The 12,181-nt window shown below is 31.4% G+C and overlaps 1 protein-coding gene across 1 annotated transcript in view; it reads left to right on the plus strand.

Moving 5' to 3' along the window:
• Window positions 1–1,024: 1,024 nt before the first annotated feature.
• LOC111703776 (mitochondrial enolase superfamily member 1) overlaps window positions 1,025–12,181 on the plus strand; it is an 11,888-nt gene continuing 731 nt past the window's right edge. Inside the window, exons 1-14 of the mRNA XM_023475822.1 lie at window positions 1,025–1,144; window positions 1,764–1,836; window positions 2,228–2,305; window positions 3,081–3,108; window positions 3,240–3,328; window positions 3,979–4,101; window positions 4,575–4,631; window positions 5,155–5,354; window positions 5,915–5,994; window positions 6,683–6,700; window positions 7,854–7,952; window positions 8,845–8,946; window positions 10,930–10,996; window positions 11,653–11,731. Coding sequence (XP_023331590.1) covers window positions 1,030–1,144; window positions 1,764–1,836; window positions 2,228–2,305; window positions 3,081–3,108; window positions 3,240–3,328; window positions 3,979–4,101; window positions 4,575–4,631; window positions 5,155–5,354; window positions 5,915–5,994; window positions 6,683–6,700; window positions 7,854–7,952; window positions 8,845–8,946; window positions 10,930–10,996; window positions 11,653–11,731 — 1,208 coding nt within the window. The 5' untranslated portion in view covers window positions 1,025–1,029. The remainder of the gene's footprint in view (window positions 1,145–1,763; window positions 1,837–2,227; window positions 2,306–3,080; window positions 3,109–3,239; window positions 3,329–3,978; window positions 4,102–4,574; window positions 4,632–5,154; window positions 5,355–5,914; window positions 5,995–6,682; window positions 6,701–7,853; window positions 7,953–8,844; window positions 8,947–10,929; window positions 10,997–11,652; window positions 11,732–12,181) is intronic.

The raw sequence follows: 12,181 nt of genomic DNA on the forward strand, positions 1-12,181 counted from the left end.
AATTTACCAAATTCAAATTTTGTAACTTTTTCTGACAGTTTCTCCCGCCATGGATTCCGACGAATTCCGACTGCAGGGTATCCGAGAGGAATTAATCAAATCCTTGATTTAACAAAAATTATGGATAATTACTTGAAGCCGCGGGATTATCAACACAAAGGTATAGATAAATAGATAGATAGATAGATAGAAAGAAAGATAGATAAATTTATAATTGCAGAGACGGATAGATAAAAAGGTAGATAGATAGAAAATTGCAAAATTTAAAAAGATGTTTTCTCCAATTTCCTCCCTTAAAAACATGATTTTCAAGTGTTCTTGTTTTTAAGATAAAATACCACAGTTTTCTAGACTTGTTTATACACTGATATCAGTTACTTAGCAATAATCCTTATATCATCAAGTATTAATTAATAGATAAGTAAATATAACATGTTTATTCACTGATATCAGTTTCTTATCAATAATCGTTATATCATCAAGTATTTATGAATAGATAAGTAAATATAACATGTTTAATCACTAATATCAGTTTCTTATCAATAATCGTTATATGATCAAGTATTTATGAATAGATAAGTAAATATAATGTTTATGCTTGACCTGACACAGGGATGATGTCTGCCCTTGCATAAGCATCCTTTTAAGTCCGTTTTTTGGCTTTCAAGACTTTTGGATTAAAATTTTTTGTTGACAAACTTGAATTTCTGAATCCTTTACTTTAGGTGTATAGGTGTAAACATTTGATATTTCAAACATAGACTATTTGATCTAACAGAATTCTTAGTTTAAAATATCATGCAAAGCTATACAACATTAGGTTTCAAAGATATAGGGATTAGAGAAAAAGAAATTTTTGCAATTATCACTGATCTAACTGTTGATGATAAAATGGATAAATTTGATTATATTATCACTGATCTAACTATTGAAGATAAAATGGATAAATTTGATGATATTATCACTGATCTAACTGTTGAAGATAAAATGGATAAATTTGATATCACTGATCTAACTATTGAAGATAAAATGGATAAATTTGATGATATTATCACTGATCTAACTGTTGAAGATAAAATGGATAAATTTGATGATATTATCACTGAACTAACTGTCGAAGATATAAGGTTTCCGACTTCTTTGGGTGAGTATTAAAAAACCGGTTCAATAAAAAAATAGAACTAGCTACTTGAAGTTTAAAAGAGATTAAGGCCTGATTCACAAGTTATGACTTTAAATTTCCAGAGAGAATGAAGCACAGAAATTGTAAATTGTACACAAACCCATCTCACTTAATAAATTGATGTTAAGCTACTGGTAAAACTCTGTTCTAATACTACTACTTCATCTAAAGATTGGTTAAATGTCGTTATCTCCCTATTTCATAGTTTTATGAGCTACCTGTAAACATCGATTTATAATGTATAGAGATGGATCTGATGCTCTACACCCTAGCCCAGACTATTCTGCTTGCTATAAGGCTATATAACTATATAACTATTATAGTTATATTGCCATAAACTTTGTATATCTATAGAGCTAGATGGTTTTCATGCTCTACACCCTAGCACAGACTATTCTGCTTGCTATAAGGCTATATAACTATACAACTATTATAGTTATATTGCCATAAACTATGTATATCTATAGAGCTAGATGGTTTTCATGCTCTAAACCCTAGCACAGAATATTCTGCTTGCTATAAGGCTATATAACTATACAACTATTATAGCTATATTGCCATAAACTATGTATATCTATAGAGCTAGATGGATCTGATGCTCTACACCCTAGCCCAGACTATTCTGCTTGCTATATAATTCTAACTACAGCTAGGAATGCAAATAAATTCATTATTACAAAAGTAAAGAAATCGAGTCTTTGTCACTAAAATTTATTGTTTGAAATATCAAAGTAAATCAGAGTTTGTGGCAAAGACTCAATTCCTTTATTAATAAAACTTAAACATGTATTGCCAATAAAGGACTTTTAACCCAAAAATGTCTGGCTTTTCTTTTTTTCTGCAAATATTTCTTTGTTTATTCCTTACTAAATATTTGTAAAAAAAGTACATAAAAAATTTGTGCGTTTTTTCCAGTAACGATTAAGAAAATGAAACTGTAAGATTTAAAAAACATAATTATTTTTTCACAGTTTTTTTCTTCAATTTTATAAAATATTAGAATGAAAATTCTAATTTTTATTTAATTTATTTTGAATTTATCAGAGGGGAGAAGGGATACGGTCTGACCTTTACTCTTGGACGAGGGAACGAGATCGTAGCCCACTGTATTGACTCACTTAGGAATATTTTCAAACATTTTAAAATCTTTTTTAAAGAAACTGTTAAACATTAAAGAGACTGTAAACGTAATTTTAAGTGATTGTCGGTTCAAAGATGGCGATGCCTGATTCACAACGGAACCCAGCTTTGTCTGAATTATATATCACAGTTTTTTTTCTTTAAAACTTATGGAAATAAACGCTTTTTGAGTTAACGTTACGGTATCTTCCACAATTTTGATCAGATCACAGACTACACAGACTTATCTCCTTTCACAGGGTGGACTACGTAGGCCTAAGTTGATCCGGCACGACATGCTACGTTTTTACGATAGGTTTTTAGAGTGCCATCTCACGGCCACTTGTTGAATATAATTAAGCTTTACAACTTTTAAAGAAATACTCCAATCTTAAACATGAAACATAACATTTATGAATTCAGTTTATTTTTGAAGATTTTGTGCTTTGTAACCACAGGATCCTTAAATATACATGAATACAGATGTCTCCTGATTGGTCGTGTACAGTACTTGTACATAATAGAACATGCTGTGGANTTCATCTTCATGATCTTTGTCTTCTGGTAGAATAGGATTTACACAGGTGCATAAAATATAAACACTTTTTGCTAGAAAATGAGCGAAATACGCACAGATTTACAAAAGTTGTAATCATAGCTTTAGAATTTAAAAAATGCTCTAACATTTTTTTTTGCAAGCGCTCCCTCGATTTTCTTTTCTAGATTCATTATTTAATCAATTCAAAAGTTTGTTTTTGAAAATAATTTTTTTTTACAGATTTCTTTTCTTGGGGCAGAACCTGAAGGTGACAAAAATTTCCAGATTTATTTTATTTATATTGTAAATGCAAACCTGAAGAATGTTTTGGACCTGGCATAAAACTAAAATGTTGAAGTTGTCTCTGAACATTTTCTAAGTGTATTATTTTTAAAACAGGAGATATTTTCAAACATGGGATCCTGGCTCTATAAAGTTAACAATGAAGGACAGCTGAGATGGCTCGGACCAGAGAAAGGTGTTATAGGTAATTACGCGTTCAAGGGGCTGTCGTTTTAATAGTATAATCGAAGTTAATGGCTACAGGATTTGCAGCGGGGTTAGAGCTTCTGATTANTAGATCAGCTGATAGGGGTTACAGAATAAACGATACACATATACACTCATACTCTCTATCGGCTGCTAATTCAAGAGTAGCATGCTTGATTTACAACGGTACCCTTCACACCTTTATCTGATCAATAATATGGAAAATATCGTTGTTGTTCTAGCTTAAAGTGTTTAATTCTGATAATTTTTTGGGGGGAATGGGAAATGACAATCTTTAAACAGAAAGTCATCCTAAAGTATGACCTGTAAAAAGATTGGGATCATCTTGGGGAGATAACAAAAGTCAAAAAATGTCATTTGGTTATGCAAAAAGGTCATTAAGGTCTGTAAATTCAGATGTTGAAGTATGAATAGAACAGTAATTGATCTTTTCACAATCAATAAGTTCCATGAAAATTACCAACTCTAATCTAATATTTGTAGGGTTAAGTATGGGTGGTCTGGTGAATGCCCTGTGGGATCTGAGGGGGAGGATAGAAAAGAAACCAGTTTGGAAGATTCTGGTGGAACCAACTCTAATCTAATATTTGTCAAAGTGAATAAATACTAAAGTGGGCCAAACTCATANGTTAAGTATGGGTGGTCTGGTGAATGCCCTGTGGGATCTGAGGGGGCGGATAGAAAAGAAACCAGTTTGGAAGATTCTGGTGGATATGGAACCAGAGGAAATCATCAATCTTATAGATTTTACGTAATCTTTTTATCCGTCTTAAAGGGACTGTAAGCATAATTTTAAGTAACCCTTCTTGCAAAGATGGCTGATTCACCCTTGAAACCTTTATTTGACTGATAATGTAGAAGACATTGGTGTGTTTTTAGTTTAAAAGAATCAACTTCTGATTATTCCTATATTTTTCGTTTGACCCTTTGTTAGTGAATCTTCTAATTCATAGTTGATCAGACAAAGCTTTTAAGGGTACCGTTGTAAATCAGACATTGCAATCTTTGCATGGAGGGGCACTCTTATTTACGCTCACAGTCCCTTTAAATCAATTGTTTGTCTAAATGAACTGACTTGAATTGTTATTTGGCAAATCAAAAAGCATGCAATTTTTTTTTGTTAACTTCAAAAAACTACTAGATCATTTGATTAAGAAGAATGTGGCGCATAAACTTCTATTTTATAACTTTGATTTCTATAATATTTTAACTTTTGTATTTTAGGTATATAGAAGATTGTATAACCAGAGAGGAGGCAAAAAGTTTGCTTCTAAAGTTCAAGTGAGTAAAAATAAAATTGTTACCAAACCTTCGTTAATTTCCAAAAAATTACTTTTTTATGCATGTCTTGGTGGCGTGAGTGGCGTGCAGTACAGCTTTTTATTTTTTTATTTGAAAACTATTGTTTTTTAGACTTTCCAGTGTCTTTACAAAATCTGTGACATTCTAAAGTTATCATTTTAAAAAGTTCTCATTTTTACATCATGCTCAATATTTACTAAAACACAAGATAAAAGAAAAAAGAAACCAAATCACTGTTTGTGAATGGTGGACAGTGGTTTTGGTGGTTTGTTTATTTTTGCATGATCAAAACAGACTTTTACAGACTGCTATATTTGAAATATTAAAAGCTCCGCACAGGTTTTAAAACATTTGGCAAGAGATTGTTTAAACTTAACCGGTTTCTTGTTTGTCTTATCTCATCAGGTTTAACCAATAATAGATTAGTAAATATCCATCATGCAAGAAGGTTATGAACATACAAGTTTAATTAGTTTCTTTCTTTTAAAATTTTCTGGTTTAGGCCTGAGCGTGAAGAGCGTGAGAAAAAAATATTAGAGGTTGGGGTTCACGCCTATACAACAGCAGTTGGTTGGTTGGGATACTCAGATCAGAAGATAAGGTTAGTAGTATACTTTGAGTATGTCTTTGAGACATTCTTTACAATTCTATACAACAGCAGTTGGTTGGTTGGGATACTCAGATCAGAAGATAAGGTTAGTAGTAAANTAATGAAATGATTAATGAAATGATTAATGAAATGATTAATGAAATGATTAATGAAATGATTAATAAAATGATTAATGAAATGATTAATGAAATGATTATTGAAATGATTAATAAAATGATTAATGAAATGATTATTGAAATAAATAATGAAATGATTAATGAAATGATTAATGAAATGATTATTGAAATGATTATTGAAATGATTAATGAAATAATTAATGAAATGAATAATGAAATGATTAATGAAATTTTTAATGAAATGATGAAATGATTAATAAAATGATTAATGAAATGATTAATGAAATGATTAATGAAATGATTCATGAAATGATTCATGAAATGATTCATGAAATGATTAATGGAACAGTTAATGAAATTAAATCAACTGATTAATTTATTAATTAATGGGTTAACTTATTAATTCATGGATTACTTGATTAATTAATGGATTAGTTCATTAATTAATAAATTATGGATTTATTGATTAGTTAATGGATTAATTGATTAACTGATTAATTGAATAATCATATTATTGAAAAATGTATTTTTTAATTGATTGATTGAGAACAGAAGATGTGAAGTACTCCGGGACTGTATTGGACCAAACAATTACATGATGGTGGATGCAAACCAGGAATATCATTGTTAATCAATTTCTTTTATTAAAGTTAACCTCCTGGAGGAACTGTATATGTAATTTCAAGTGACCCTCCATTTATAGAGCGTCATGTCCGATTCACAATAGTATTCTTTGAACCAGTATCAGTAAAACCACAGTTAATATGAACAAATTTTCCGAGAGAAAAAGAAGAATACCTCATTCATCTATGATCAGACTAAAGTGTGAATGGTACCGTTGTGAATCAGGCAATTAAGAGTCAAAATATCTAAATTTTTATTTTTTATTTTTTACAGGTTTTGGCCAAATTTATAACTGAAATCTATTGTTCTTAAATATCTCTTTGACTTGAAAAGTGAACATGTTGAATCTAATTGATGATAAGACATGATAATGATAAATTCTGTACATTTTCGTTATTGTCTTTGCAATATTAAAGCCATATTTTGGGGTTAAGAGATTTTGTTTTTTCCCTTTTAAATAATGCATATACCTTTGCAATCAAATGTGGTAGAGTGAGAGCCAGAAAACTCTGGAATTAGAGGAAGAAGAATTTACTATTGCTTTGTTACAACATCATTTACACTCAAGTTTTGCTTTAATGTCGTCTTCCTATTCCACATTATACTAGAAAATTTGCGTTTGTGACAAAAATTCAGTAAAATATATCGTTTTGAAAAATTCAATTAATGATATTATTCAGAAATGGGGAACTCAGGAGGTAAGTTTTGCTTTTTTAAATTTACAAGATAATGTTGATAAATGTGATTTAAATGTGTGAAATAAACATAATGACCAAAATATCGGTCTAAGGATGTTCAATACTTTCTTATAAACAATCATTAAGTTATTACCAAATGCATTTTAAAAACCTTTTTTATTTTTTCTTCATAGATCTCTATGATTTTTAATGCTATGAGCTTTATGGGTCAATTGGCAATATTTCATCCTACCTGGATGCTTTTTAGGCTATCAGTCGGAAGGGGGCAATTGCATGATTTACCCTATCTGGATGTTTTTTAGGTAATCAGGTGGATGGGCCAACTGGCAAGATTTAACCCTATCTGGATGCTTTTTTGCGACGCTGGATGGGTCGTTTGGCAATATTTAACTATTTATTGATGCTTGATTAAGGCAAAAAGCTGGATGGGTCAACTGGCAGTTTTTAAATCTGTCTTGATGATTTTTTAAGGCCATTAGCTGGCTGGGTCATTTGGCAATATATAACTTTATATTGATGCTAGATTAAGGCAAAAAGTTGGAAATGGTCAACTGGCAGTTTTTAACTCTGTCATGATGTTTTTTAAGGCAATCAGCTGGCTGGGTCATTTGGCAATATTTATCTTTATATTGATGCTAGATTAAGGCAAAAAGCTACATGGGTCAACTGGCAGTTTTTTAACTCTGTCTTGATGTTTTTTTAAGGCAATTAGCTGGCTGGGCCATTTGGCAATATTTAACTTTATATTGATGCTTGATTAAGGCAAAAAGCTGGATAGGTCAACTGGCAGTTTCCATCTCTGTCTTGATGTTTTTTTTAGGCAATCAGTTGGCTGGGTCAATGGGCAGTATTTAACTTTATATTGATGCTTGATTAAGGGATACAGCTGGATGGGTCAACTGACAGTTTTTAACTCTGTCCTGATGTTTTTTTAGGGAATCAGCTGGCTGGGTCATTTGGCAATATCAACTTTATATTGATGCTTGATTAAAGGAAAAAGCTGGATGGGTCAACTGGCAGTTTTTAACTCTGTCATAATGTTTTTTAAGGCAATCAGCTGGCAATATTTAACCCTATCTGGATGCATTATTAGAGCTATTCGGTGAAGCGGTAAACTGGAAGTTTTTAATCTTATCTTGATGCTTTTTTTAAGGCAATCAGCTGGATGGGTCAACTGGCAAGGTTTAACCCTATCTGGATTGAAGAACCTACAAGTGCAGATGACATTCAGGCTCATGCTGACATCTCAAAGGTTATGATACAGTGTTATTCAGCAAGGACGAGACTTCCGAGACAGTTGTCTGTCTACTTCCTAATAATCACGCGATTCCTTGCAACAGTAAACTTGTTTTTTTTTTCTCTGCCAAAACATTAAATATTCCATTAAATATGCCATTAAATATTCGGGGCGGAAAACCTAATTTAACCATGGGATTATGATATTATACAAGTTTCCGGTCGTCTTTACAGTTTCATTGTTTGTGGATAACCCTGTAGTAACCCTGTAGGTATAACATGAATCCTTTCATCAATAACTGTTACCCCTCGACAATACCCTAAAATCTGAACAATTCCTATAAAATGTTAAAAGAACTGAGGCTGAGCTTAAATAATTTGAGCCGCGGCTTAAATTTAAGCCGCCGCTCAAATATGGTTAATTCCACTTTAAATCGCATTCATTGTTTCAAGATTTAAGCCGGCGCTTAATTGGAACCAGTTTTGGGCGGATTTTAGACGCTGCTCAAATTCATTAAATTCGGACACTGTAGACGTAATTATTTACAGAATAGCACGTCTTATTTACAACAGTACCCTTCAAATCTTGGACTGATCAAGGATTACGTAAATGCTCACATTTTTATAGCAATAAATGTAGTACCTGGAATCCAGAAATTAAGTTTTCTGCTGTAAGAATAAAGATATCTATCTACACATGAGAAAGGAAACGAAGAGGTAAAGCTTACCTCAGATGTACACAACAAACTACCCTGTTAATTTATTAATAAGGTGGACGGTTGTGTACATCTGAGGCAAACTTTACCTCTTCGATTCCTTTCTCTATGTATCTACATTATCCATGCACTGTTGTAAATAGCGGGTCATTGAAATTACATCCACAGTTCCTTTAAATTTTACCCTTTCAGGCCTTGAAACCGATGAACATAGGAGTGGCTACAGGGGAAGCTTGTCAGAACAGAGTCATGTTTAAACAGTTCCTGATGTCAGGAGGAATGCAGTTTTGTCAGGTAAATAAAGGAATGGGTAACCTCTCTAAACATGTTCCTGATGTCAGGAGGAATACAGTTTTGTCAGGTAAATATAGGAATGGGCAACCTCTTTAAACATGTTCCTGATGTCAGGAAGAATACAGTTTTGTCAGGTAAATATAGGAATGGGTAACTTCAATAAACACGTTCCTGATGTCAGGAGGAATTCAGTTTTGTCAGGTAAATATAGGAATGGGTAACTTCAATAAACATGTTTCTGATGTCAGGAAGAATACAGTTTTGTCAGGTAAATACAGGAATGGGTAACTTGTCTAAACATGTTCCTGATGTCAGGAAGAATACAGTTTTGTCAGGTAAATATAGGAATGGGGAACCTGTCTAAACATGTTCCTGATGTCAGGAGGAATACAGTTTTGTCAGGTAAATAAAGGAATGGGCAACCTCTTTAAACATGTTCCTGATGTCAAGAGGAATGCAGTTTTGTCAGGTAAATAAAGGAATGGGCAACCTCTCTAAACATTTTCCTAATGTCAGGAGGAAAACAGTTTTGTCAGGTAAATATAGGAATGGGCAACCTCCATAAACATGTTCCTGATGTCAGGAGGAATACAGTTTTGTCAGGTAAATATAGGAATGGGTAACCTCTCTAAACATGTTCCTGATGTCAGGAGGAAAACAGTTTTGTCAGGTAAATATAGGAATGGGTAACCTCTCTAAACATGTTCCTGATGTCAGGAGGAATACAGTTTTGTCAGGTAAATATAGGAATAGGTAACCTCTTCCCTTTTGAAATAGTTTTAAACTTTTTGGTAAAAAATGAAAAAAGAAAAAAATGGAAAATCCGCAAAATTAAGTTTAAAACATTTTACAGCAATAAAATTTTGTTTTAGTTTAAAAAAATAAACTATACGACAATTCTGAATTTGACTAAAATTCAACCAAATAATCGAAGGTTTTTTTTTCAGTTTTAGAAAGGGATGAGCAATTAACCAGGTTCCTATAAATTTAAAAATAGAAGACAAACGACAATATTTTCTTGTTTTTAATTCGTATAAAGGTTTAAAGGGAACTATTGTGATTCTTGAAATTAAAGATCACTTGAATTAAGTCGACAGACCCTTTTATGTAAATGCAAATTCTAAATCAATTTAGTAGAAAATAATATTTCAATTGATTGACAAGATAATAAAGAAAAGAGAAATTAATTGCGGAAAAATTCCGCGTTTTTTATTAAAATTCTCTTTTAAAAATTTAATTTAAAAAAGTAAAATTCTAAAAAGTGTACTTAATATCTAACAAAAACTAGTTCAAAAACACAAAAATATTTACAAATTCAACACTGTTGGTCACATTTTAGATTGAATAAGTTTAAATGCTTCCTCCTCCCCCTCCTTGAAATTAAAATTTCAAAACAGAGTCAAATTAGAAATTGTTTTAAACAAAAATATTTGGAGTTGAAACACCTTGCTAGTAAAATATAAAGAAATATATAAAGAAAGTAATGATCTAAAAAGAAGATGAAAAATTTAAAAAATCTTTCAAAATAACTGTGATATCGAAAATGGCCTTTTTATTGTTTTTTATTCAAACAAAAATCATTATTTTGTTGCAACCTCGTAACACCTAGAGTCAGAAAAGCAAACTAATATGTTTTATTTTGTTTTGTTTTTAACTGCTAATAGTTCTTTAAAAAATAGTGTTAGAAGCAATTTTGAGAGGAATTATTTTTCAAAGTGTCTTCTTTATATAAATAAAATAAACCTTTAATTTTATAAAATATTTCTTTTTATTATAATTGAGTAGCAAGTAAATTATATAAAGGTAGATAGTGCCCGGATGTCTGGCTTGAAATAAAATTATATAAAGGTAGATAGTGCCTGGATGTCTGGCTTGAAATAAAATTATATAAAGGTAGATAGTGCCTGGATGTCTGGCTTGAAATAAAATTATATAAAGGTAGATAGTGCCTGGATGTCTGACTTGAATTAAAATTATATAAAGGTAGATAGTGCCCGGATGTCTGGCTTAAATGAGGTTCTTGCTGTTTATCTAATGGCAACTAAACTAGGTATAGTCGATCTATCAATCAATTGATCAATTAATCTTATTATTGATTAATCAATCACTCAACTAATCAATCAATAAATCTGTTAATTAATTAATCTAGATCAATCTATTGAGTTAACAAAGTGTATTAACACAAGTTTATTTTGACGCTTGATTTCGATATCCATTGTGGGCAGCTTTAAATTTGAGGATTTTTGTCTAATCAATTTATAGGTATTCATGCATGGCCCACCAACAGATATCGAGGAGGAATTTTAAAAAGCCGCAGATCTACATAAGATGGAGGACAATACTTTATCCCAAGATTCACGACTGAAAAGTTCTGATTCCCTGTTTTTAAGTAACTAAATGCCATGGTTCTTCTTTCATGTAGTTTAATTTGACATCTATGCCGTAGAACTGTGGAATAGGAAGACGACTGTTGGATTCAAGTTATGTTTTTAAATAGTGAATATGAATATTGGACACTTTTCACAAACTATTTAACTTAATAAGTTGATTTTTTACCTAATAGTAAAACTATTTGCTTTAGCAACATCAAATTTAATAGAAGTCATAGTTTGAAATATGAAAGGTATTGACCATCAGGATGCAAAGATATAGGGATTTACAATTTATAACGAGGTTTTTCGATAGTTTTAAAAGTAATTAATTTAGGAATCCCTGTTTGTCCGCATGCAGGCGGAGTTGGACTTTGTGAAATGGTTCAACACCTCCAAACATTTTACTTGATCAGGAATTAAATTAAACATTAAAATTGTTTAGGAATTGCACATCAATCTCACTTTTGTTGTTCGTAGTCTTTACATATGTACATACTGTACATACTGTACAATGTACATACTGTACATACTGTACAACTTTGTGCCTAAATTTCGGCCCCAATTACTTCAAGTTTTCAGTTTAAGAGTTTTCAGTAATTCAACCCAAAAGTTTTACATTAGCAGGAATCAAATCAATCATTCAAATTGATCTGGAATCAACATTTCGCTTAATAAGGAATTAATTAAATATTGGTTCACCAAACAAAAAGCAAGCCGACTCTAAGTCCTGAAACTAAAGGTCGGATAACAGAATGTTTGGTTTAGTCTAAGCCCTGAGATTAAATGTCGGATAACAGAATGTTTGGTTTAGTCTAAGTCCTGAAACTAAATGTCGGATAACAGAATGTTAGGTTTAGTCTAAG

The sequence above is a fragment of the Eurytemora carolleeae genome, unplaced genomic scaffold (genome assembly GCF_000591075.1).
Source record: "Eurytemora carolleeae unplaced genomic scaffold, Eaff_2.0 scaffold553, whole genome shotgun sequence".
Taxonomy (NCBI): Eukaryota; Metazoa; Arthropoda; class Copepoda; order Calanoida; family Temoridae; genus Eurytemora; species Eurytemora carolleeae.